Here is a 26,972-nt window from a genome sequence, read left to right as displayed (position 1 = left end):
CCTGATAACAAATAGACTTGTTTGTGCAGCGGTCTTTGACTTGGCAGAGGCGACCTTGACAGGATAAGAGCAATACAACTTGGAGAGGAGCGAAGGAAGTGTCTGAAACGGAACAGCAAGGTGGATACCAGGGCTGAGTTCGAGGGAGGGAGACAAAAATCTCAGCTGGAAAAAAACAAAGCTGCAAACACCACCATTGTACAAAATAGATCCGTGCCAATTTAATTTGCATACAATCAGGATACAGCTGAAAGCTTCACAAGGGGGAGAAGAGACCTGCGACAGAAACAGTCATTTGGTTACTAAAATAGTCTTTTACCCACACAAAGAATATATGCTCTCTAGAATGTACAGGTATGATTCCAAAGGGGGCACGTCTTCTGCTCTGTGTGTGCTTTGGGTGTAATGTCCCAATGACTGCAGAGGGGTTCAGTGCTGGGAAAAGCCAGGACAAGTGGGGCTGTTCAAAAAAAGTTGAGGGCTGCCATGTGGCAGAGAGAGAGAGAGAGAGAGACTAAAAGCAAATTCCAGCAGACAAGGATTTGTGTAATCTGGTACAGTGGGCAGGAAACCTACCTAATGATCCATTCTTTCCTGCCGGTTCCCAGTGGTCACTCAAGGCCACTCAGTCAGTCAGTACTGCTAAGTGTGCCCTAGGTAAGGACATCAGCATGCTGTGTTATATCAGCAGTGCCTCTGGGAGTCACCTGCCCTCAGCTTATCAGCAAGGAAAGGAGGTAAGAGATGTTAGTGCCAGACCCTGTGAGCACAAATCCACTCCCCGGGATCTGTCTGCAGAACCAGTCCGAGCCCTTGTTTAAGGAGAACAAAGTCAGGTAGCTTACATTTTAAAGATCAGGTATTATTTTAAAAGTTATAAAGTATAAAAATGGACATTTTCTCTTGCTTAAAAATTTAAGTAAAACATTTTCTGTTTGCATGTAAACAGTCCCCTGAAGCATTTGCAACCCAAACTATTGCAACCAGGTGCTGGCGCACGAAAATCAGAAAGCAAAATGAACCAGACAATGTCACTTTCTATTTTAGCCTATCCTCACTATCCAGACTGAGAAACACAAACAGTATGAAAGGGTGGAAAGCTACAACTTCCAGTCCTTTCTGTTTTAGTCATCTCTGGTAGGAACTCTTTGAAGGATGATTTCTCATCCCTTTAATGCAGATTTTTAGTCAAACAAACAATAATGGCCAGAAGAAAATTGTTGTTTAAAAAGCATAAATATCCCAAGCCAGCTTAGAGGAATGATGGCTAATGACACAGCACCATGCAGCAGCTAGAAATGCAGCCTGCCTCTACACCCATCTCTGCATTTCCTCCTCACTGCCCTGACCCAGAACTGAGGACAGGAGAGGAGGATATTTTTTAAAGGCCGTCTTCAGGCAAATGCCAAATGGGTTTTAATGTCCACAAGGCAACGAAATCAAGCTGCAGCCATGCCAAGGGACGGATCCAACGCCGAGGAAAGCGTCTTACAATGGACTTCACCGGCCCCCAGTTGGGAAGCTGACAGATACTTGGCCATTTGAATCCTGGGCAGGCGCCCAACAGCCCCTCCCTGCCGTCCAATCCCATGACTCATCTGCTCCGTGTTGCTTCGAGCTGCGCTGTCTCTGGGCTGCCTCCTCAGGCTCAGGCACTACGGCAGGAGCGAGTGCTCGGACACAGAAGTGCCTTTCCCGCCCCAGAAAAGCAGCCTCTCCGGCGTGCTGCTGGCTTGCTCCACACACTGAAACCAGCTATAGGGGCCCAGCGAACGGAGGGACTTGAAAGCTAGGTGTGCAGCTTCACGACGGCTGCAGTCAGAAAAGCGACCGTGCAAAGCAGAAACGACCTTATCCAACATGTCAGCCTCCTCTCCGGCCCAGTCAGAGCCGTGTCACTGACCAAACCAGCTCTCCCACACAAGTCCTGCAGAGCAGCAAGCCGCTCCTAGTCTGTCTCGAGTATCGTCACGCTCAGCCCTTATTGGAAACGACCCCAAACCAGCCCAAGTCTGGAGCTGGGCCCCAGGGAGCGAGAGCACTCGGCTTGGCCGGGGCTCTGTGTGTTACTGGTGGTTATTCAGGCCACACCCATTGGTAGAGCTCCATTGACAATGGACTCTCTCACGACAGTCTCTGCCCGCCACGTCCTCCAGCCTGGCTCTCAGCAAATCCAGACTGGAGAGAATCCAGACTCACTCCCACCACAGGCTTCTCCAGTCACCTGGACTCGAACCACGCAGCTCGGGGGGAGTAGGGAGGTCTCCTCCATCACGTCAGCCCTGCAAGCCATCCCCACCTGGCACTGCCTGCTCCTATGGCTTCTGCCCTGTCAAAAAGAAAGTGGGTTTGTTAAAACCCTTCCCAGAGGCTTAGCCTCCACTGTCCCCTGAAGGATCAGCCCCAGTCTCCTAACTCAGACGCGCTGAATACAAAACATTTTCAACTAGAAACAAACTCAACACTGGATATGAAAAAGAATCCTGACTGAACAGAGTTGGTTTTCTTTTCCTGTTATAGTCAGGACGTGGTGCCCAGAAGCTCTGACTACATTGCTTTCGATTGTGCTCTTCCATGTAAAAAAATATAGACAATTGCTTTTCATTCTCCCAAGCTCAAGTTTGTGCCACAGAGTCCGGGTCTGAGGTCACCTGCAACCACTGTTTGTTGTGAATCCACAGTGCATTCTCTTCCTCTAGCAACAGTTTTCTGTTGGAATTCACCTCCTCCCCCGCAACAAGTTATTCCAAGTCCTCAGTGAGCCACATTTCCATCAGGTGATGGCTGGAATACTAATGAGGGAACTGTTGATTTATTGAAGCCCTGACATTTCACCACTGGATTAAGCGGTCTATAAAGTATATTTGGACATATTACAGGATTAGAAGAATTCACTTGGGAAGTCCACTTCCTCCCGCCTCCTGGAAAGATACTTTATTTCAAGGGCAGAGCAAAGAGACAGACGAGGGACTGCTGGGTACCACCGCAACGCAATGTATTGTAAGAGGGAACAGAGTGCAGCTGTGTTGCTCTCTTGCCAGGCTGTCTCCTGGGGCATAGGGCGGGAAGGCTATGCCCCTCTCTGCTGGGGCTCCGTCACCTTTTAGTAGTGATACACTTTAATTTGGTTGTTTTCATCCAGTCCAAGCTGCACCAGGCCAGGGCTGCTGGCAGAAGGCTTCTGTGTGCTTGGAAAGAGAGGACTGGAAGCTCAGTGAAGGAAACGCATTGCTTACATGTGAATTCAGCCTGTGTGAATGTAGACATGGGAGGCGGACAAGTCACAGGAGCAGGAATCAAGCCTCATGCTCACATGTTGTATTCGGACCCCTGCACACAGGTCAAATAGACTTACAGCAGGGTTATGGAACTCAACACAGCCCTGTGCTCAAGACAGATCGCTCTGTCACAGGGACCTGTGGATTTGTTGCCCATATCAACGTGCACTGCAGAGAGAGTTACTGTTGCAGCATAACGCGGTCAGAGAGCACGAGGGACCTGTTACCCCATTTAACAGCGAGGGGAGATCTCTTTCTAGTGGCTCTTCTCCCTTTGAGTCAACTGCCCAGCGCAGGAACCATTGCTTCCCATTCCTGAGCTTCTCATCAGAAATTGCCCACAGCACAAATGTCAGTGCTGCTAAAGGTCTCACAGGGACCAGGTGCGGGAGGCAGTCTCTTTTATTGGACCAACTTCTGTTGGGGAGAGATTGAGAGAGAAACTTTCGAGCTACACTGAACTCTTCTTCAGGGCTGGGATACATATTTAGTGTCCCCCAGCTAAATAGGAGGTGGAACAGATTGTTTAGCGTAAGTAGGTAACGCATATTTCTCTCCCCAACAGAAGTTGGTCCAATAAAAGATCTTACCTCACCACCGTGTCTCTCTAATATCCTGGGACCGACACAGCTACAAATACACTGCATACAGGGACAAGACTAACCCCGAGAAACTAAATCCTTCATTTCCCAGCTGCCTCCTCTGCTATTGCGCCCGTGACCACCCAGAGCAGTGCAGTATCTTGACTAGAAGTGGCACCGCTTGGGCCCATCACTGCAGAATAGCGAGGCACAAAGAGAAGGGATTTGTCTAAGGTCAAAGTGAGTCAAGACACAGCTGGGAACAGAATTCAGAAGTCCAGAGCCTTAGTCCACCTTCTGCTCTAGATACACTGTCCCTTGCAGGGACCAAATTCACAGCTGCTGCTCAATGCTTTGCTGCTCCATAGTCACTCACCACCTGCTTTCTGCTTCTACCTACAGCAGCGCCAGGAGTGCAAATAAGACAAGACCAAAGCAAAGGATACACTTTTGAATCCTTCTTGAAATTTTCCAGCCATTTCTTGTTGGCATCTATCATTCCTTGGACACTAGTCCTGTCTGTCTCAGGGCCTCGGAGCTGGGAACGCTGGAACAGGCGGATTTGCTCACTGTCGTGACAGAGAGAGAAAGAAAGATATGGCAAGAAATGAGCCAACGGATTAGATTGAAACTGATGGGCTGCCATGGAAATAGCCACAGATTGATGCAACAGAAAGCAACGGCTTCTTGGCTCAGTGTCCTGCCCTCCTCTCCCCTACCAGACTGGGAAGAAATTTCAGCAGCCACGTTACTCAGCCACTGCCATTCTCCTGGTCTCTCTAGCACCACAAAGCCTCAGTTGTTGGCAAGGACCCAGGCACCCCAGCTAACTCCACAGGAGTCTCCATTTACCCCATTATCCTCTTATCCATTATCCAGCACCATTACACTCTTCTTCAGGAAGAAAGGGGGTAGGCAGCTCCCCACTCGTCCCTGCCCCTTGAGAAAAATGCAGTGTTATTGGGTAGCAAAAGCCCAGCAGAGAGAGAGAGAGAGACTGACTCTAGGCTGATTTTCCACCTTCTTGAACTGGATTAAGATACAAGGGAGTTGAAGAGAAAGCTTGGGAAATTAAGGTGTTCCCCTCACTCCAGGTGCTGCTTAGCCAGGCACGAGTTCTATGGGCCTGGGAAAAGATTTTTAAAACGGACTGCCTTCAAGGTTCGGAAGAGCAGCTGTTCAGCAAAGGTGAAACACGAACTCTGAGCCTGGTGTAACCCAGACAGCAGAGAGCTGTGCTGCTGGGGTGGTCCTTTGCCAGTCTGGAACTACAAAATACCAAGACTTTTGCAATGGACTAGACTTGGGGGTTGTACCCACGAATCTCACAGAGCAATGAGTTAGAATGAAACGCAGTGATCCTACAAGCGTCCACTTGCAAAATGGTGACTTAAAATCGAGCAGAGCCAAGCAGCTGCAGCCCTATTGGACTAGTCGCAGAAAGGCATTCTGGGAAAAGTTCCTGGGCGAGGGAGAGTCTGCCTACTTGGGGGATCATTACAAGAGGCCAGGGAGCCACCAGAGAAGCTGCTCCTTGGTCAGGGCGTGCTTTGTGGTCATGCCTATCACCACGGCATCACAGTGGGCACTGCACCCCCAGCAATAACTCAGCTGCAGCGCTGGGAGAGAAGAGCCTCTTTTATTAACAGAGGGATGTGTTGCCTGGGAAAACAGGTTCATCCCCTGCTCTTTACGAAAGGTACCAAAGGATCTTTGATTTCCACCTCACCACCAGGATCTCAACAACTCAGCCAAAAAGACACTGTTGCCCTGAGTGCGGCAGCCCCTCCTACCCAGGCCTGCACTGCAGCATTGATCCTAAGTGTGAAATCACACTTGTTGTGGGACTGGAACCCATAACATTCTGGTCTTGAAACAAGAGTGCTATTGGCTGAGCCTTACTGGGTTTTGTAAAACCTGCAACTGAGCATTTAAATGGGGACCTGGCTAATAACTTAAGCTCCGAATCTAACCTATTTGATGAAACAAGTAGATCAGGAGAAAATCATATCTGACCTACAAACCACACCAAACAAAAAACAGCAGCTCTTTGAAACAGCCACACTCAAAAGACCAGGAGTCTTACCCTGCAGGTAAATAACCTAAATTGCTGTCCAGAGGGGCAGGACTTCCACTGAGCGATGGGAACCCACCTGGAAGAGACAGAAACATTCAGTACAGATATAGAAACATACATTACAGGAAAGGCTTCCATCTTCCTGGTCATTGTTTGCATTACAAGCACATTATCCCTGCATGGTGCAGTCACATGCTGTGGCCCTTTGGGCTGTGCTCGTGCGAAAGCTTGCAGCAGGATCTTCTGGTGCTTCCCCCTCTGTTTCCAGTGGGAGGCAGGGAACAAGAAACGTGCAAATTCCCCCTCCAATTCCTGTTATTTATTCTAACCTTACATCCTCCTCATCTCTAACGTCTATTGGGATCCCCCCTCAAAAATGGGACATCCCTTATTTCCACTAAGGGGAAAAATTGAATAGGAACTGCATGATTCTTGATAAGCCTTGAAGCATGAATTTTAATAGTCTATGCTCCTGGTGGTCGCCCTCTTCTGAAACTGCTTTATTTTCGTGTTGCAAGGACTGACGCTTTCATTGCTAACACAGTCCAAAGCCAAAATGTTCCAACATGTTGCCCAAAGTTAGACACCTCAATCCATGTTCAGGCATGTGGCATAATGGCCTAATTTTCCAAAGAAACCGAGCACTGCGGTTCCCATTAATTTTAACACTATCAGGGTAGTATCCACAGTCAAGAGATAACAAATGCAGGAGACACAGTTGTGGTAAACCTGAGTTATTTCAATGGCTCAAGCAACAGATGCAAAATCTGGGAAATCAGAATTTTTGGGGGAGAATAATCAGAATTTCAGATAAACACAAGTACAGTTTCAGAGGACAGTTCTGAATTGTGGGTAATGGGAGTTTACCTACAGCATGAGGAGAACACATTAAAGGCAGAATGACTAAATTCTGCTCTCAGAGTCGCATGCCTTGCCAGGTGACTTCAAAGACCAAGGGCAGTACTCACAACAGACTCTTCTAGGGAAGAGCATCCTCATTGACAAGAAGGAGATTGGCATGCAACACAGGAGCCACTCCAGAGAGGATACAAGTCAGAATGGAGGATGGTATACGCCACAGATGGTATCACACAAACTAAGATGCAATCCCTCCATTCGCACAGATTGTGCCAGAGATACCCTGTCTGTGTTGTGCTTAAAGTTTCACCTCTAATAAAAATAAGCACCACTCTCCCAAAAGAGCCCGAGGGTTTCCTTGCCCCCAAAAGGCAGAGAAGAGGCTCTCACCCACCTGGAATCTTCCAAGTTCTCCAACACCATTTAAATGACACATGAGCAGGGGGCCTGCCACTGCCACAACCACCAAACTCAGGGCCAGGCTAGGGAGGCAATTCCCACCCACGAAGGGAAGCAACATGGCACAAAAAACATCAGTCAATAGGCCCCATAAAAATGCTTGTCTTAAGGCCCCTTAAGGCACTTAACTATATGATTAAAGTTAAACATGGGTAAGTCCTAATGAAGTCAGTGAAACTTAGGCACGTGCTTAAGTGCTCTGTTGAATCTGGGCACGCCGGTCGAGGCCAGGATATTATTGTTTCCTTAGTACATGCACGTGCTTCATAGACGCTGATGCCAGCAGCTGGCCCACATCAAAGCAGACCGCATCCAAAGAGGGCATATAAAATAGAACGACTAGCAAGAACTTTCAGAGTGAAAACAAACATTACGTTAATCTTGGGGCTGCCATGGTTTTGCTGGCTAAGGATTAGCAGGACTAGGGGCCGGGGATTTTGTCTTTGGTTAAAAGGTTTAAACGGGATACAAATAGAAGAGAAAAATTTGCTCTCCTAAGGAAATTATAAATTGTGAGCCACGTGTACCATCTGTCTCAACACCCCTCCCCATCAGTGTGTTTTCAGCCAGGCAGCGTAATCTAACAGAAAGTTCCTCCTCTTCTTTTGCTGGCTCCTTTAATGACTGCTATTCTTGTGCAAATGTCAGAAGCTGAAGTGCTCTGGAAACAGTATAATGAGATCAGCTTTGCACTTCACTTCCCGGAATGAGCTGTTGTTATCTCCTCTTCTTTTCAAATCTGCCACGTGCCCAAGTCCAAGGAGCTACACACACCAGCTCCTCGGACTGTCTGCCACCGAAGCTCGTTGTCTATTAGGGACACAAAGTCACATTCATCTGTGATTTTCACTCTCACCTGTTGAGGTGAACGGCTGCCCACAGCACAGACTAGTCAGTCACTAGCCCTGAGCTCAGACTTGCGCAGAAGCTCCACTGGTTCTCTTTAAAGAGCTTCCATCACGTTGCAGGCAATTCATCAAGCTGGCACCTCAGGAGGAGTCATTCCCCTTCAGAGTGGATGCAGAGCCAAGAGTGGGGAAGGAAGCAAAGAGTGCAGCTCTCTATTATATCCTTGCCTTCTTAACCCTCCATGAGGCCAGTCTGGGTCTATCTCCTGTCCCATCACACTTGCTTGGTCCCAGGTTTGGTTCTGGCCCTCCCCGAGTCAGGCTGCAGACCCCATATTATGCCCATTGTGTTAGCCCAGCCTGCTATAGGGAATGGAATTCTAGCTTCCCTTCCCTTCAGCAGCGATTCCCTGTGGGTATTTTCATATCCAGCACCCCTGGGCCATGTAAACTGCAGAGAGAAATTATCTTCATCTCAGAATAGCCTACACTGGGCCATCTGTCCCAAAGTGCTTCACAAACTACACTGAAATCTCTTCTGAGCAGTGAGGTCCAGCTACATCTGGAAGGGAGAGACAGAAGCCAGCATGCTGTACAACAGGGAGTCATCATGGGCAACTACCCCTCCAAAACTGCCACCAGCAGAGTCCCATAGGATCCACACCCCTCAACAGAGAGCCTCAGAAGCTGGCAAGATCCCCCAGGCCAAAGCACTAGCCAAGTGCGGACAGCACACAGCTCTACGTCTCCTTCATGTAGAACGTCAACAGTTCTATCAACAGCAAGCTGAATTCAGCACCTGGCTACAGCTGAACCCAGACAAGACTGAGGTGATGCTGCTAGAAGAGTGAGAGCTTTAAAGAACTTGACTCGTGTGTAACATCTCTTACTGCCATCGGCACTTACCTGCAAATTGCTAGGTCAGTCAGCAGCAGCCCCACCCCCAGGGTCCTTCTGGATCCTTCGCTGCTACTGGTTGCTCTAAATAGGCCCCTTCCACCTGCAACTGGCCAGCAAATTTCACTCTGTCCTGTCAGAGGCAGACTTGGCCATGTTGACCCATGTGCTCATGTTCACCAGGCTTGGCCTTTGCAGCTTGTATCTAGGAGTGAAGCCGCATGCCCTGACAATTGGTACAAGGCTAGCAGCCCATCTGCTCAGCGTCACAGACCACTGTGAACATGCTGCCCTGGTGCCCAGCTGAACAGAGTCCAGTTCAAGGCCTCTGTCCTGACATTCTAAGTACTCCGTGGGATTGGCTCTGGCTACCTGGGGCACAACTCTCCCTCTACAACCTCAGCCTCCCCCTAAGGTACATTCCTGCAGAGCAAAGGAACCATCAGCCCCAGGGGAAGGCTTGGGATGCAGGACACAGACTATCACGGCAGCTGGACCAAGGTTATAAAACTTGCTCCCAGCAGAGAAAAGAGACCAGGGACTTCACGGTACTCAGAACTGAAACGACACTCACATCTTTGACTTGCCTTTCCCACGAGGTGCCACGCACACACACACAAAATCCATCAAAATGACTCAGGCCATTTCTCCTACAGGCTGGGAAGAGAGAACCTTGTTTCTTACGTTAAATACCTGGAGGAAGCGGAGATGCTATGGAAATGCAGGAAATCACTAGACAGAGCAGAAAAGAAGAACTGTGGCCAAGGACACCAAGATTCCTGCTGACATTATGGGATGGGCCATGGCATCACTAGCATCCGTGCAATACAGATGGGATCTTGTTTTATTTTTAAATAAGCTCATTCATAACATGCCCACGTAGGACTTTTCATGGAGCTCAGTTCATCTGCCTTGGAAGGATGAAGGGTGAGTTGAGTAGATTGTGCAGTGCCAGGGAGTGAGCGGAGACAACTCACTCAGCTTGGTCAAACGGGGTGTGTTCCCTTACTGAGCAGTCCCACAGGACAACACATAAGAGGTACTTTGCTGCACTCTGGCATAGAAGTGACAGCACAAAATCAATGGCCATAGACATGATAAGCAAACCCGGAAGGAGGCGGAACTGCAGCAGACCATTACCTGGGAAATACTTGCGCCATTTCTCTGCCAGCATGTTGTCTACTGACTGACCAGCCATAGAAGAGAGGCTGGAGTTCAAACCGGTACTCCATGCCTGCTGGTTAACCAAAGGAATCCCAGCAGGAGGCACGATGGGGCCAGCAGCCTGGACTCTTGCCAAGGAGGTGTACGCGGAAAGAGGAACTCCATCACTGGGCAGAGCAGGCATCGGCACCAGCACAGAAGTGAAGAGGGGAGGCTGCTGATGGTTCAGAGAGCCCAAGGTGCCAAGGACCCCATTCAGCTCAGCGGTGATGTGCTGCAGAGTGTTGGTCAAGTGCTGGATCTTGTCGAGCTGGGGGAACTGGACATCTGGTTTCAAATCAACTAGTCAAAGAAAAAGAAAACCCAGATCAACAGAGGGACAAGATTTAAAGGAGACCTTGAGTCTATCCTCAGAGGCAGCACCATTCTCCTGCATCTCCCCACCAAGAGCACCTTATCCTCCCATGCACTCTGTCTCCAGGCTTCACAGAGGCTGAACTTTATACATTCAGCTAAGCGAGTGAGGGAGGTCTGGCTGCAGAGACAAGGGGGCAGTTCAGTTCCATGTCGAGGAGCAGAGAACTTTGGCGAGAAGGCTGGTCAGGTGTGGTGTGGAGGAGAGGAAGTTGGGGAAATGAGATGAAAAGGGACAGGATCCTGGAGATTCCAAGGATTAAACTCTGAAGGAGAAAGGAGGATACCACTGGGATGACACCAACCACTGGGATGGCAGAGCTGAAATATGGCTTGCAGCACAAGCATAAGTGCGCTTCTGTCCTTCCTGCCCACTACAAATTTATGAGCGGGGCCAGAGCAGCGAGTGCACTTCCACTGGGCGCCGCGACAGCCGCCCATTTGTAGGGCGTGGACTTCCCCTGCAAATGGCTAACTCTTTGCAGAGCAGCACAAAGCCTGCTCACTACACTGAGATGTACAAGAACTCTGAAATACTGGAACAGCAGGAGCCTGATATGTTTCAATAATCAAACCGTACACAAACTGAGCAGGGAGACAGAGTGGACGGATTGCACTCCACAGGTGCACATCACAAAGAAACCTGGTGCTGTGGGAAGGTTAGAGGCAGGACTGTGGGGATTTTATCAATATGAAAACCTTCATTCTAGGGAGGGAGAAGGTTCTAAAACTTTTTGGATTCTTACAGATAGTTCAATTTTTTTTTTTTTTTTTAAATGAGGGTGAATTCGTAGCCATCAGCCTGGCCAGCACCTCTGGAAAAAGCACAGTCTTCCTGCATGGTTACCCATTTACTGAGCGCTCCGCTATTCACACACACTGCTCTAATCACGGGACAGTAAAGAACTATTCCTTGTGCCTTGCTCCTGTTGGGATTGCAACAGCCTCTCTCGCCAAGGAGACAGGGAGAGGAAAGAAACCCAGTCCACCAAACTGGACTGGCGGACACCAAGAAATAGGGCAATAGACCTGGCTCTAGCATCGCTGGGGAAGGCTGAAGGTTTCTGGCACCACAGTGAAAACCATGTTTTTTAAGCCACATTCATAATCCACATACACACAGTGCTACAGGCAGGAAACAATTCTTGGTACAAAATATTGTGCCTCGAGTGCTGGCATAAACAGCACACCTGTCCTACATGCTTTAGAGTTTAACGGGCACAAGCGAAAACAAGACAAGGCAGGGACTAGGAATACACAGTGGGAGGGATGGGTGATGCAGAATGTCAAATATTGGGTACAATGCACAAAGCTCTGAAATGCGGCCCGTGGCATTCTACAAGAGACACTGAACCCTTACATTTGTGCTGAGATACATCTGTGCTGCTCAGGCTGTGTGTGTCTTCTGAATCACTAAGGTCAAAGGTTACCACCTTTTTACATGCAGCACCCTTCAGCGTATCTTCATCAGAAAGCTGCCAAGAGAAGGAAATATTTACAGTAGAGGAAAATAAAATATGATCTGCTACACACTTCTGTCCCTTGGGAAACCAAACCAGGTCTAAAGCTTCTGTGACTCCAAGCTAGATATCCCATAACGGCTCTCACAGGCTGCGCTTGGAGTGTTATGAAACATGTGAAGATAGCAGTACAAACGTGGTTCCCTGCTCCTGGGTCAGCAGAGGCTGGGAGTGTTGCAAAGGGAGACAGCTCAGTCTGTGGAGGGGGTGGGTTGTGTTGGGGACTGAACATTACAATTTCAGCAGTGACTCCCTGGGAGTCAGAAATCATAAGGCCCAGCACGAGGTGAGTAGGCAGGGAGGTCTCTCCATTAAGAGCTTGACTTTCAAAGATGTTGTGCTCTTCAAATCTCCCACTGATCCTGGGCCTATGGAACTCACCCAAGTCACTGACAGAGCCAGGAACATTGTCCAGGAGCACTGGCTCCCAGATACCTCCCTTAGCATCTAGGATGGCCTACTGGCTAACAGTACTCACTAGCCAACGTGTCCTCGGCTTCTGAAGACACCAATAACCAAGTATTTTTCCTGCTTACTTACCACAGAAACCCCATGGTCACACAATTAAATGGTGAGCAGGTACCATGCAAGCCAAGGGAATGTACAGTATCTGTAATCTCACCCATGTAGACAGTTAATATAACCTCTGTTTAACCAGCACGAAAATGGGATTTTTCTATGTTTTAGTGCATCAGAGCCAGAACTGACTCACTTCTAGCCTCATGGGCTAATTCTGAAGGAAGAATCATTCATTCTGCTCTAACAACTGTGCTTTTTCCACTCAGCTTCTTAACTAAAAACAGAAGCCTGCCTGGCAAGCTGCTCACATCAGAGAAGCCCTCCATCCCCCAGCCCCTCTTGGCTACACAGCTAGTGAATCATGTGGAATCTTTCCAGTTTGGTTTGTAGTTCCTTGCAGACCTGTGACCAGCCTCCTCTCCCCACTGTGCTCACACACAGGCAAACAGATGCCAGCCAGCTCGCAAAGCAATCCAGCTCCAGCCACCAACCCTCAGCCTTCAACTAAACGTCCCTCACTGGAACCGAAATCCCTATGAAGTCCCCTCATTAGGGAGTGAATCTGGCTTTCTCTGGACGCTGCTCTGTGGGTGTGTGGCTGGTTAACGCCAAGTGATTGAGATGCTGGCAATTACCTCTTCCAGCAGCGAAGACTCCAGTTGGCTCAGCTTCTCTTCCTTCTTCTTCAGCAGCACCTGTCCTTTCCGCATGGCCGACTTCATCTTGTCCAGCTGCTCTGATTCCTGCCATGGAGCAACCACCCAGCCAGGGAGGAGAATTTAATCAGAGTGATGGGAAATAATCGTTTTTTCTGATTTGGATTTTTTCATCGTTTAAATAATTTTAACCCAACGCAGAAGATGGTGATCCTGGAGTCGCAACACAGCCCAAACCCCTAACAGCACAGGAGGGAAGGGTGCGGGAAACTCTTATGCTTCTCGACAAAAGAAAGCTACAGCTCCCAACCTGCCCTTTCCACAAAGCCAACTGCTTTGGTTCTACATTTTCAGCCAGCCACTTGTTCTCACTGGAAATCCCATAGCAGCGTGCGGATAACAGTTGAGGTGCTAACCCCCCGGTATCCCGACCAAATTACAGTCTGAGTAATTACATCCTGCAGACCCTAACTTTCAGTCACACCGGAGAGAGGATTCTTCTTCACTTCCTGTTCCAAATGTTATGGAGGGATGCTGAGCACTACGAAGCAGCCTGCAAGCATCACACCAGAGGCCGTGGCATGATCCCAGTCTAGAGTCTGTGTATGAGCTCATCTAGCAAATGCTTTAGGATCCATCCGCAAAGAAGTGTAAAAGAATTGCAAAACCACAGCTACAGAACTGCGGGCACTAGAATTACCATGAGTTGCTCATCCCTTCCTTTGCAATTTGCAGAAGATTCTGTGATGTGGCAACACTCTGGAGGATCTGTCATTTTACAGAATGTCCAAATTCACGTATTTCATCCATTTAGGATGAAATGGAGTTAGGTTTTTATCAAGCTAGCTTCTCAGGTGATAAAAGTACCACATTGCATATTCTAGCAGAGGCTCAAAGGGCTTTACAAACGTTAATGAATTAATCTCTACGGCCACCCTGAGAGGCAGGGGAGAATTTTAATCCCTGTCACACAGGTGAGGAAGATGATGTGCATAGCTGAACGGTAACTCTGGGTGCCCATCTTGAGACACACAGGGGCTGATTTCCAGGAGGACGAGCACCTCCAGCGTCAAGTGCAGTTGTGGGTACTCGACATCTCTGAGAAGAGTCAGGTCCTGCCTGTCTGAAGTTGGGCTCCCAAACTCAGGGGCCACTCTCAAAAACCTGAGGCTTAGTGGCTTGGCCAACGGCACACAGGAAGTTCATAGCAGAGACAAGAACACGCTTTGTCGCTGGGCCCCCACTCCTGGGCCAGAACCACAATGCCACCCGAGTCTCAGAACACAGGGCTGCCAGCTCACCTCCTCCAAGTTCCGGCGCACGTCCTCCAAGAGCTGAGAGCTCCCCGGACCCTGCACCGCGTCCCGTGCCTGCTGCATGCTGTGACGCCACTGTTGCGTTGCAGCTTTCAGTGCAGCGTGCCTTTTCCTCATGGAGCGAGTCTGACGCACCAGGAACTCCTTGGCGTTCCTTATGGAGACTCCTTCTGCAGAAATGTAGTGTCTGACACTGCAGGAAGGAATCAAGGGAGAGAGCTTTCAAAGGCCATTATCCTGGAAACATGTCAGTGCTGCTCTCGGACATCAGGAATTTCCCAGTGATTTTGGAGGCTGGTTTTCTACCCAACTTGAATAAACCGGGTAAGTATGATAAAAACCCTCAGAGTTAACAGGGTTACTTCTCCTGCACAACATAGGCCTCGGAGATGCAGTCAAGAAGCATGCCAGGCCCTTTCTGTAGCTGCAACAGCCTTGCGCACCAGCCATGACCCGCAATTCATTGACTCATCCGCTGACGGCTGCACTATTCCAGGTGCTATAAGCCATCAAGTCATGATGCTCTGTGGCAGGGGGCAGCACGGCACTCAGCCTTGTTCTCCTGGGCTGTGCGTTCCATACTGCACCTCTGACAATACCTTCTCCTTACACAGCATCTCGTCGACGTGTTACATTTACACACAACCGCACGGACAGCACTTTTCAAAATGGCCTGTGTGCTGATGCTTACTTATCAAGCTGGAAGTCACCATCCTCATTGCTGTGCGAGGTTAAGGAAGCAGGCTCTCTGGAGGAGTGCTAGAGGGTTTAAACATTTCAAAATCAATTAATATGCGAATGAAGGAAGAACCTCATAAGCTCAGGAGAACGAGAGTATAGAGCGTGAATGACAGCAGCATGCAAACTGCCCTAGGAATAGCCCAGTGCAGAGGAGTGTTTCTCTATGGGAACACTTTAAAAATCAAAGATATCCTTCCCTGCCCAAGAGCTGCTTTCTTCCCCAAGTTCCCCAGCCCACTTTTGAACAAGAGCACCCCAAACCTCCTCAGCCAATGCACAACAAAGGTAACAAAACCAGAGCAACACATTCCTTTTCTATTTTGAAGGACAAAACCCCTGCAAATAATGTCAGCAAAGAGGAGTAAATCAGGAGTTCAGATCTGTTCCTTTGGGGGCTAGGGGAGGGAATGGAACCATAAGGCTCTGGAAAGGGGCATTTCAATGCAACATTTTTCTGCTTTGAAGTGACACAAGTGTCCACATCAAAATGAGAAACAAGAAATCTAGTCCCAGGTATCTCACTGCCCTGCTGAAAAGACTCAGGGAATCCTCTGCCTGTTGAAACACACGCAGCTATGGGAATCAGAAAAGCAGCTATCGTTACTGCGTGCTCAATATGAGCATCTTTGAGCAGACACCGATAGCACCCAAGACCTCAGGGGAGCCTAGGACCAGCAGTAATCACCTTGGAAATGCCAAGGATCTAGTGGAACAGGTGACCTTTGGGAGACGCTCTATGATTACATTCCCTGGGGTATATAAATGGGATGACGAAAGCACCAGAGAAATGAACATACAGACTAATAACACCGTGCATGGCAGTGGCTTCTCCCATTCAGGAACCCAAAGCACTGTACGAACAATCATTAAAATGATGAGGTGAGCTGCCTGCCGGGATGGAACAGATCTTAGGCAGAGCCAGAAATAGGATTCCTGGCTGCTGTCCTGTGTCCTCTGTCACTAGACTTTGCTTCCGTTAATTTAATCAAACAAATAACCCTTCCCACCTGCAACAATAACCATCCATCTCTGCATCTATGAGCCGGAACAGGCAGCAAAGAACCTAGTCAGGATTTTCAAAGGGACCTAAGGGAGTTATGTGTACACTCCCTCTAATTTGGGAGCCTTTGAAAGGCACAAACACACACCAACCTCCATGGGGAGCTCAAATACACAGGCTTTTACTCACAGCTCGAAGCGTCTCTCTCAGGTCTTCAATGTGGAGCTCAGCTTCCCTCCTGGGAGACGCCATGCTGTCTTCGGCTACCAGCTCCTTCAGGGTCTCCTGTTGGCTCTTGACTGCGGCCTCCAGTTCACTGTCACAGATGTCCACAATGTGCGGTGGGGGGTGGGGGAACATGCCATCAACATACAGAACAGACAGGGACACAGAGCCATGCTACCCACAAGAATTAACAACACTTTGCAGGAATCAAATCTCCTTGAACACCTCAAACTGGCTCCTGCTTACAATCTCCCAAAGGGAAAATACCAGGGACTTCATGCTCTGCAGATCCAGGCCATTAGGAAGGGTGCCTGGGTATAAGGCTGGGTAGCCAGGACACTGCCTACTGCTGTTTAAACACAGGGTCCTACAGCTACAGGCTGAGAAGTGTTGCTGGATAAACTACTGAGTTTGTGTCCAACAAAGTAAATATCAGGTCTACACGAATATTTTAATGTAATAAAGACCACCGGCTACGTGGGACAATAGCAGGTTTATGCCAATGTACACCCTTAAAAACAGGAACAAGGAAGCATGCCACCCAGAGGTCTCAGAAAGGTCTTTTCTAGAGTCTGTCAGTCACCCAAGGTTCTCAAAGCATTTACGAACATTTCCTCATAAGCCAGCTTTGAGGAAGATGAATGCTAGATACATGCTTCAGAGGGTGAACCAGAGGCCCACAGAGATTAAGTGACTTAAACCAACCTTGCACATGAGTCATGGCAGCCCTAGGAACAGAACGCAGGAATTCTATCCCCCAGCACCCTGCTCTAACATCTAGCAACACTGCCCCTCATAAATCTGGCACAAATCTGAAGCACCACCATTTAAGAAGGTCAGTGGCAGAGGGTGGGGTGGGTGTGTAAATACGAGCATCAGAGACCATCTCTAGGACACCCACCTGATCCGTTTCTGCAGCCTTTGGCTTCGGGTCTGCAACAGATCCACCTGGGACTCCAGCTCAGCTTTCTGGTCTTGAAGCTCCTCCAGAGTCCTGCGCAACTGGTGGATGGATTCCACAAGGTCAGCATGCTCTTTCCTAGACGCCTCTAGGCGGAGCTGAGCAGCTGAAGCAGCTTCCTGGAAGTGAAATTAAAATCACTCTCTCGTTTCCCCAGCACAGAAATACAAGCACACAACATGCAAGAGACATGAGTGCTGCATGCAGAGCTTGCAGGGCAATGGAAGTTAAGTGTGCAAAAAACCTTCGTCAAACCTGTGTTTGTGTGTGGTCTTTGTCCCTGCTTTTCCATACCCAGAAATGGCCCCGACCTGGAATCTCCAGATCTGAACAGCCATGAGCTTGCTGGGAAATCTGGTTCCAGACCTGGATTATGCCTAGTACATACAACACTTGGATGCTGTTGGCAGCAAGATGGAGGACTCAGGGGAAATTACAAACCTGACTGCAGTAGTTCAGACTGAAGCTCAGCAGCCAGGGTTCCTGCAGCTGTCATGCCCACACTCATCCTTCTCCCTCACTCCCAATGCACTGCAGCCATCTCCTGGCGTTGCAGGAGGAGAGAAGAGGCAAAGCCCAAGTAATTGACACAAGCACGGACTCTGTTCTCCATTTTGGAACACGGGATGGGGAGGAGCCTGAACGGCTCACACTGACACCGACCCATTGGCTTCCTTCCATGGAGGCCTTGTCCTCATCTGCCTACAATGCCTATCGCATCTTGTGCCATATGCTTAATGCATCCTCCCAAGAGATGGCCTGACTGGTGTCCGCTCCCCCATGGGTAAACTATAGCACTAGAGATGGAAGAGCTCAACCATGTCCCATCTAGTCCTCCTCCTCCTCCTCGGGGGTCAGCAGAGGATTGCCCCCTGCAGTGCAGTGCTCCCATTGCTCCCAGGAGGAAGCAGCAGTCTGCTAAATCTCAATGTTTGGAAGCTTTCCTCGATACCTCATGCATTTACGTTTGTTCAGATCTACCCCATTACTCCTTGTCCATGTCCCTCTGCCCACTCTAAGCACCCGTCTCCCTCCCTGCTGCGCATGCCCTTCACAGCATAGCAGACAGTTAGGTTACGGTGTAACTCCAGGAGCCATTTCCGTGGTGCACAACCACTCGATTTTGCTTAACTCCTGCCCATACACCTGCAATAACCTCAAAGCCCACACTGGAGTTGCAGCACCATCACCCCTCCATAACATGTGGAATGCCCATCAGCACCAGGCAAAGGCAGGCAGACAGTAGGACATGCCCAGCCCTTTCTGGGAACGTGCAGAGAAAGGGAGTCAACATGCTTCCCAGGAGTGTCCAAGCTACTCCACGGGCTGTTCCTCAGCTTGGCTTTGGAGACTTCTAGCCCCAGTTCAAGCTAGCACCTCACACTGCATGGTGCCATCAGCCAACCTCTTGGCCTCGTCCCACCCACCCATGGGACGTTCTAAAATTAACAGAGTGGTTAGAGGCTAGAGTTTTCACAACCCAGTGAGATTAAAAAGCAACAGATGCAGTAGTTAGCCTCCTTGTTCCTGGCAAGGAGCATGTGGGTCCAGACAAGCAAACCCTGTTCTCCATAAAGCAGAGCCGTGTGCAGTAACCTCTCCCTTTGCACCATGATGAAATGCACTCCCAGCTAATCAGTCTGCCAACAATACAGTGCTCCTCTCTGAAGCAGAACCGTAAGGGGGGTGTTCAGATCTAGGACTCAAGAGTTATTTCTGAGCTTGTTTTTAAAGCCACTGTGCTGATCTGCTCTAGTGTTTCACGCATACAACGAATGATTGGGCAGCAGCTCCTTCCGAGAGCTGGAGCATACGTACATTTCTCTGCAGCTCAGTTTTTCTCTCTTCATCCAGAAGCTGCTGCCTTTTCTTTCTCATGGCCTCTTCCTGCATAGAGAAGTGAAGAGCAAACCAGTGAATGCTGGAGCATCATGACACAAAGCACAGAAGCAAGTTGACTCTAGAACACTGTTGGTCTTGGGGTCAAGTCTCGGCATGACACAGCCCCAACTTTCAAGGCCACTGGGAAATACTTCAGCAATGTTTCCACTCTTTCACTGATCTCTCCCCATTCATTTTGACCTTTCCCCAGTATCTTGAATGTGAAATTAAACAGGGCTGTTTGGGTAGCTCCCTCCTTTGTGTGCTTGGCCCCACAACACCAACTACGTTCCATGGCACTGAGAGCAGGGCTGGCTAATCAACGCAAGCCCTTCAGAATGTCCCAATGCTCCATTTTCCCAGGGCTTCAGCAAGCATGGAGCCTGAAACCTGCTGTTGCTTGTGGGAAGAGCAGACTGCCCTGCTCAGCTACACAGACATGGAAGAATTCCCCATAGTGTAGTATCTTACTGTCCTGCAGCCACACAGCTTTCCATCTGCAGCACTGCTCAGTTCCCTTCCCTTCCTTTCATAAGCATCCTCTTTCAAATACTGTTTATCAAATCGAGAGATAATAGAAGCAGAGGTATCTATAGCCTTTATAACAATCCAGGGCTTCAGGTTTTTGCCAGCCAAGGACACATAGCCAGAGATTTCTGCCAGCTCAACGGGACGGCCTTCTCTCTCTCTCTCTCTCTCTCTCTCGTACTGAAGAGAGCCCATTTTGCTTTCCAAAAGCCAGAAATTGCTTGTTAGTTTTGCCCTGCAGTACAGGTGGGGAATAGGACCCGGTCCGAAATCAAAAGTGACCCTGAGAATGACATACTTCCATGACACCAGGCTTTGCGCGGCCCCTTACCCTACACAAGTATTCCCCCAAAGCAAGGCAGAAAGCCCAAGGCACTGGCTCTGATAAAGAGGGGTATGATACATGGAGGCTGGGATTTCCAGGGGCATTCAGCACTGACCCAGTTCTGCTCCCCAGTCCTTCCTGTGACTTTAATGGGTGCAGTTAGGCACACTGACCAGTCCCCCCAACAAGGAATAGGGGGAGATGAGAAGTGCCAGTTAGGAAACTTTCAAAATGCCCTGTAGGACTGACTCACCTGGTGATTCAGCTGAGCACATCTGGCCTTGGCATCTTTTGCTCGCATTTCGAGTTCCATTTCCAACTCCTGGACTTTTCGTTCCTGTGCAGAACAAGGAGCCTGACATGAGGGGTTTGCTGAGCCAGACTTCACCACAAGATCAAACAGCAACGATCTCTGAAAATGCATCTTGTGACACGCTGGTCTCCTGAGACCAGCGCACATACTCATGGAGCCAGAGACCATGGTCTATTCCAGGCAGAGCTGACAGTAGCTATGGTAGAAATGGAAGTTACCACTCACCTTCGCCTTGTGGCTCTGCCGCAAGTCACTGAGCTGCTCATCCAGCTGCTTCTGCAAAGCCCGCAGCTCCCCATCATGGAGCTGTCTCAGGCGCTCCAGCTCCCCTTTCAGCACCTCGAGCTTCTTGGCTCTTTGCTTTCTCTCCTCCCAGATGCAAAACCAAGAAAGAAGAGCAAGCAGAGGTGTAGAGGTCTATAGCAACATCACATGCATATGTGCTGTCTCCCCCACCACCTCCACAGACATGCACACACTGTCTCCCCCACCCTGTGGGCAAGCAGCCCACCACCGAACAGTCTGGGAAGCAGATGGATTAATTGGATCGGACCACAATCTCTTACAGGCAAGGCAACATTGAGAGAAACAGGTCAGAGAAAGAGGAAATCACCTTTTCATTGCAAAGGGAGCACACAGTTCTACACATGCCCATTAGTGATTCTGTAATCTGAAACTGGAGGCATAGAGATATTCAAGGCCAAGTTTTCTGATGGAGGCACAACAGATGCATCTGCAAAGAACTGTGCACTTGTTTCTTATGCAAAAATTCACGTGTGCGTGCACAAGTCAGGTGTAGACACAAAGGAGGCACACCCATCCGGGACACTTTCCTTCAGAGCCTTGGCCCTAGACTCATTCCAGGTTGTGATACTGCTGCTCAACGGAAAAAGACTGGCTTGGCCATCTACCACCTGGCATGGTTCCAACCCTTAGACTTGCTGTACGAGGGGCAGATCTGGACTGTCACTATGGGGCTCCTGGTAACTATTTCTGGGACAATGAGCCAATCGCTAAGGACATCTACAGGCTGACTGTGGCTCTCAGCAGCATTACCTCCTCCTCGTACTGATCCTGAATCCTAGCCAGGATTTCCTGATGTTCCTCTTTCATCCTCTCCATTTTCCGGTCATGGTCTTTCTCCACTTCCTGGCGTTTCTCTTTCATGAGCTCACTGAGCTGCAGTGGTCACAGAGGCAGACCGCATTACATCACGGTAAGGCACGATTCCCCCCGCAGAGCAGCAACTCCCAACATGCACTGCTGCTCCAGCAACGCTGAAGCATCTCAGCACTGAGATGAGGGCGGCCCTGGTGCACTCATTGTCCAGCAGGTGGTGCAGGGGTAAGCACAGAGGTAAGAAACTCAGTCTGCAGTGGTATGGAACTTACCTGATCTATGGCATACCTCTCCACCACGAGATAGGAAGACTTTAAACCAAGCTCTCACAACCACGGCTAAGCATGCATATGCGGGGGAGGGGCAAGAGAGGGGAATCGACCTCCAAGGCTGTTGCACAAAAGTAATCACCTCTCGCTCAAACTCTGCTACTCGATACATTTTTTGCTGCACTTTTTGCTCTGCTCTCTCCAATTCCTCGTGCAGCTGGGCCTCCTCACTCCTCTGGGCCTCTGCTATTTGCTTCCGGAGGCTGGAAACAACCTGCCACAAAAGAAACCAGGGAGTCATTTTGGTCTTCAGATATGGCCACCCCACTGTATACAGCATGGCAAAAATCAGTGTACTCAGGCTCGCCTCTCCCTGACTGGAGCATGCCCAAGTGCTGATCCAGATAAGAATCACCTTTCGGGGGTGGAAGAAACTGCACCAATGACATTTAGGGAAGCTATTAAGTGCAGAATTATTACAGATTTCTTATAAGTTTTAGCAACACTGGCTTTTACCTTTTGGTGTTTCTCTTCTGCTGTAGATTTCAGCTCCTGGAGCTCAGCTGCAAACTGCTTCTCTAGCACTTCTGCAGCCTGCAGGAGAGTCAACAAAGTCCTGCTTGAAAAACCCCATTTCATGTGAAGGTGATGTACAAATGCCCTGTTTCAGTCAGCGATTTATACATAACCTTTGAGAACATGCAAGGCTCATACCCTTTCCAGTCTGAGCTGCACTCAAGGTATCTGGAGTGTCCTGAATTTACTGCCACCAATGAGACACACTATTGGAACAGCGCATTGGCTACAAGGGACTAGTTCTCTTTTTAAAAAAGACAAAGCCTATGGGGATGGTAACAGAGTTTCCACCATCCCTCTTGTGGCCTGAGTTTCCCTTCTCACACGGAGTTCCTCGATAACTCACCATAACACTCCAGTCATAATTAAAATACTCCTTTTCTGGCCTTCAATTTATTTAGGCCTTACACAGATTCATACTGCACACCAGCTTCACCCATCTGGCTACTGGTTTCAGAATTCAAAACAGTTCTCTCTCCTCGAGACAGGAGTTCCTAGCCTTTGTTCCCAGAGCTGAGTTATCATTCAAACAGTCCCTTTACTATGTGCAGGAGCCGGTGCTGCTCCCTGCAGATGCTTCCTCAAGCTAGCTACAGCTTCCCAGTCTTCTGCCCTGCCTGGGCCTCCTAGCTCTCTGCCACCGCTTCCACTAGCCCTTTCCTGCTCCCCTTTGGCTTCCTCTAGAGCTGCCCTCTGTCAGCTCCCATCAAGGCTGTTAATGAGCACAGGTGGACCTAATAAAGAGCCTGTCACAGTAGCACCCTTAATTTCAATGGCTGCCTGAGCCTTCTGGGGGACAGATAGAGGGAGGGCATATCCAGATCTGGGGAAAATGGCTTGCTTTGGCCAGGCGAGGGTTCATTTCATCTGAATCCGTTTGCCCATGTAAACAGAACTCATGATTAGGACTCGCAGCTCCCGTGTCTTACCTTCAACACTCCTGTTACTGCACCCTAGAATGAAATTAGCCTTTTTGACTACTGCATCCCATCATTGACGCGTATTCAGCCTGTGATCCATTATAACGTTCAAATCCTTTTCAACAGTGCTACCACCTGGCCATTTTGTAGATGGGCATTTGATTTTTTCTTTCTAGGTGTAATACTTTGTACTTGTCTATTGAATTTCATCTTCCTGAATTCAGAGCAATTCCCCAATTTGTCATGGTTGTTTTCCATTCTAACCCTGTCCTCCCAAGTGCTAGTAGCCCCTCCCAGCTTCATGTCAGCCTCAGATTTTATAAGCATTTTCTCCACTCTATTATCCAAGTCATTCATGAAAATATTGACGAGTAGCAGACCCAGGACAGAGCCCTCCAGGGCCTGGCCACACGTGTGTCCCCAGTTTGACAGCAAACCATTGGTAACTACTCTTTGAGTACAATCTTTCAACTAGTTGTGCACCCACCTTCTAGTAATTTCACACAGACCACATTTCCCTTGTTTATGAGAATGTTATATGGGACTGTGCCAAAAGCCTCACTAAAACGATACACTTGAAAGCAGAGATCTGTTATTTAGAATCGAAGCTATCAGAGATGGGAAGAGACTGACTAGGTCAGGCCTAGTCCTTCCAATACCACAATGTATTCTCCATGCTGATTTTTCAACATCAAGGGGGTTTCCACCCACTTCTTTCAAGACTGTTCCAGTCAGAGATGTCTCACCATTACTCAGCTTGTGCAGCTATGCAGGTTAAGCGTTTTTTCCAGTTATAGTGCCTAGAGCCCACAAGCATGTTTGGTGCATCACAGAATGCACGAGAGATTCCCGACACCCCTAACCAATTACTCTGCCCCAGCCTACACCCTGCAGCTACTCACACAGCTCTCACAGGTACAGTCAGTCTTCACCTGGCCCAGCTGCAGGCAAGGATTTCTGCCCGAACCAGCATGCACCTCTTACCAAACATAAAGAACAATAGGTCTTGAAACCAGGGAGTCTGAGATTGTAAGGTGGTTCATTGCCTGGGCATCTGCCCCAAGGACCATGCATTTGGTAGGAAACTATTAGAAGCATCTCCATTATGTTCCCCAGCACTTTGTAGTATCAGCATTTATAGAAAACTATTGCCCAATCTCATGCAGGTGCTATTTGATCTCATGGGGTTGGCAATACAATACAAGCCTTCTCAGTTTTGACTCTGCCTGGTAAAAATGCGAGTTTCACCTCTTTTCTTTCTCTTTCTAATCTCTCCTTTAACTCATTCAGGACTCGCTCCTTCTCCTGTTCCAGCTCTGTCGCTTCTCTCTGCTGCGCTTCCTCCACTTCCACCTTCAGCATCTCCAAAACACGCTTCTTCCTCTCCTCCAAGCTCTCCCTCTCCACCTTCTGAAGGGACTCCCATTCCTCTCTCAGCTTTTGCAATGCAGCCTCTTGCTCAGCCCTGGTTGATTTGTGATAAGCGGTAAGACGACACAGGGAAGTAGGTCAGTCATATTGCAATACTGCATTTCATTTAGCAACCAAACTTGCAATAGGAATACATGGTACAAGTGAAAATTGCAAGCCTAAAGACATGAACAAAAGCAAACTCGGGTTCTCAAACATGAGTCAAGTAACGTGTTACCTAAAATGTATGCCTTGGCAATGGATAATTAGGCAGCCTGGCAAAGAACAAAGGCAGCTATTAGACTATTTGTAGTCTACGTTTAATACAGGGTGTGTGTGTGGGCGCACGTGCGCCTCTCTCTCTCTATGCATATAAAAAGTAGAGATGAAAATTGTGCTCATGTTTTTTTTCAATTCCTGCCCTTGCCTATCTCCTCCAACTCTCATTAGTCTTGATGCCCCTCAAAGAGCTAGAGAAGAGGTCTACTCAATCCAACCATCTCCTCAAGCATCCTAATCACAAGGGACAGTGCAACTCACTTGTGCGGGGAAGGGAAGGGGGTTTCATTCACAGCCCTCAGGTCACCAAAAGAGATGTCTCTATGGAAGGGAGGGGGTAAAGCAGCAGCAGGGAGTCTCAGAGTCGAGGTCAGTTGAGTCGGGCCATGCTGTGAGGCTGAAAAGAGCAGTGTAGACATTCAAGGTTGGGCTGCAGCCCGGGCGCCGAGACCCTCTGCCACACGACCTTTTTGTTTTGTTTTAGAGTAACAGCCGTGTTAGCCTGTATTCGCAAAAAGAAAAGGAGGACTTGGGGCACCTTAGAGACTAACCAATTTATTTGAGCATAAGCTTTCCTGAGCTACAGCTCACTTCATCGGATAATCAAGGTGGGCCATTTGCAGCACAAATCCAGGGTTTCACAAGAATGTCGCGGGGGAGGGGAGGGGAGGAAAAAACAAGGGAAAATAGGTTACCTTGCATAATGACTTAGCCACTCCCAGTCTCCATTCAAGCCTAAGTTAATTGTATCCAATTTGCAAATGAATTCCAATTCAACAGTCTCTTGCTGGAGTCTGGATTTGAAAATTTTTTGTTGTAATATCGCAACTTTCATGTCTGTAATTGCATGACCAGAGAGATTGAAGTGTTCTCCGACTGGTTTATGAATGTTATAATTCTTGACATCTGATTTGTGTCCATTTATTCTTTTACATAGAGATTGTCCGGTTTGACCAATGTACATGGCAGAGGGGCATTGCTGGCACATGATGGCATAGATCACATTGGTGGATGTGCAGGTGAACGAGCCTCTGATAGTGTGGCTGATCTTATTAGGCCCTGTGATGGTGTCCCCTGAATAGATATGTGGGCACAGTTGGCAACGGGCTTTGTTGCAAGGATAGGTTCCTGGGTTAGTGGTTCTGTTGTGTGGTATGTGGTTGCTGGTGAGTATTTGCTTCAAGTTGGGGGGCTGTCTGTAGGCAAGGATTGGCCTGTCTCCCAAGATTTGTGAGAGTGTTGGGTCAAACCTTGGATTTGTGCTGGAAATGGCCCACCTTGATTATCATACACATTGTAAGGAGAGTGGTCACTTTAGATAAGCTATTACCAACAGGAGAGTGGGTTTGTGTGTGTGTGTGGGGTGGGGGGGGGACACCTGGATTTGTGCTGGAAATGGCCCAACTTGATCATCATACACGTTGTAAGGAGAGTAATCACTTTAGATAAGCTATTACCAGCAGGAGAGTGGGGTGAGGGGAGGTATTTTTTCATGCTTTTTGTGTATAAAAGATCTTCTACACTTTCCACAGTATGCATCCGATGAAGCAAGCTGTAGCTCACGAAAGCTTATGCTCAAATAAATTGGTTAGTCTCTAAGATGCCACAAGTACTCCTTTTCTTTTTGTTTTGTTGGCTATGTAGACATACTCGGACAGGCTGAGCCATCCAAAAGAAATCAGAAGATACACATTACAAAGGCATCCTCCTATATGATATTGCTATTGCTCATTTCCATACCCACTGACCTCTTCTGCTTTAGAAAGTACAAGGGGCACCAAGAAAGCTGGCCAGTTTTGCCACACACAAACAGATACATTTACCTCAATGTTTGCAGT

General features: G+C 48.7%; 1 protein-coding gene across 13 annotated transcripts in view; it reads right to left on the bottom strand.

Moving 5' to 3' along the window:
• Positions 1-204: 204 nt before the first annotated feature.
• CEP164 (centrosomal protein 164) overlaps positions 205-26,972 on the bottom strand; it is a 70,657-nt gene continuing 43,889 nt past the window's right edge. For 10 of the 13 annotated variants that reach the window (XM_073321153.1, XM_073321160.1, XM_073321156.1 and 7 more), the window contains 17 exons: positions 24,694-24,910; positions 22,466-22,543; positions 22,092-22,223; positions 21,618-21,740; positions 20,787-20,930; positions 20,502-20,585; positions 19,333-19,401; positions 17,455-17,633; positions 16,518-16,644; positions 15,279-15,346; positions 14,573-14,780; positions 13,251-13,358; positions 11,937-12,051; positions 10,139-10,504; positions 5,946-6,012; positions 4,306-4,428; positions 205-3,203 (listed from right to left, as the gene is read on the bottom strand). In XM_073321153.1, coding sequence (XP_073177254.1) covers positions 3,104-3,203; positions 4,306-4,428; positions 5,946-6,012; positions 10,139-10,504; positions 11,937-12,051; positions 13,251-13,358; positions 14,573-14,780; positions 15,279-15,346; positions 16,518-16,644; positions 17,455-17,633; positions 19,333-19,401; positions 20,502-20,585; positions 20,787-20,930; positions 21,618-21,740; positions 22,092-22,223; positions 22,466-22,543; positions 24,694-24,910 — 2,308 coding nt within the window. In that variant the 3' untranslated portion in view covers positions 205-3,103. Of the gene's footprint in view, positions 3,204-4,305; positions 4,429-5,945; positions 6,013-9,536; positions 9,731-10,138; positions 10,505-11,936; positions 12,052-13,250; positions 13,359-14,572; positions 14,781-15,278; positions 15,347-16,517; positions 16,645-17,454; positions 17,634-19,332; positions 19,402-20,501; positions 20,586-20,786; positions 20,931-21,617; positions 21,741-22,091; positions 22,224-22,465; positions 22,544-24,693; positions 24,911-26,972 lie in introns of those variants that run through there. The other 3 variants (XM_073321154.1, XM_073321158.1, XM_073321161.1) reach the window with 3 other exon arrangements.

The sequence above is a fragment of the Lepidochelys kempii genome, chromosome 22 (genome assembly GCF_965140265.1).
Source record: "Lepidochelys kempii isolate rLepKem1 chromosome 22, rLepKem1.hap2, whole genome shotgun sequence".
In the NCBI taxonomy this organism is placed as follows: domain Eukaryota; kingdom Metazoa; phylum Chordata; order Testudines; family Cheloniidae; genus Lepidochelys; species Lepidochelys kempii.
This window is presented reverse-complemented; position numbering and strand designations above follow the sequence as displayed.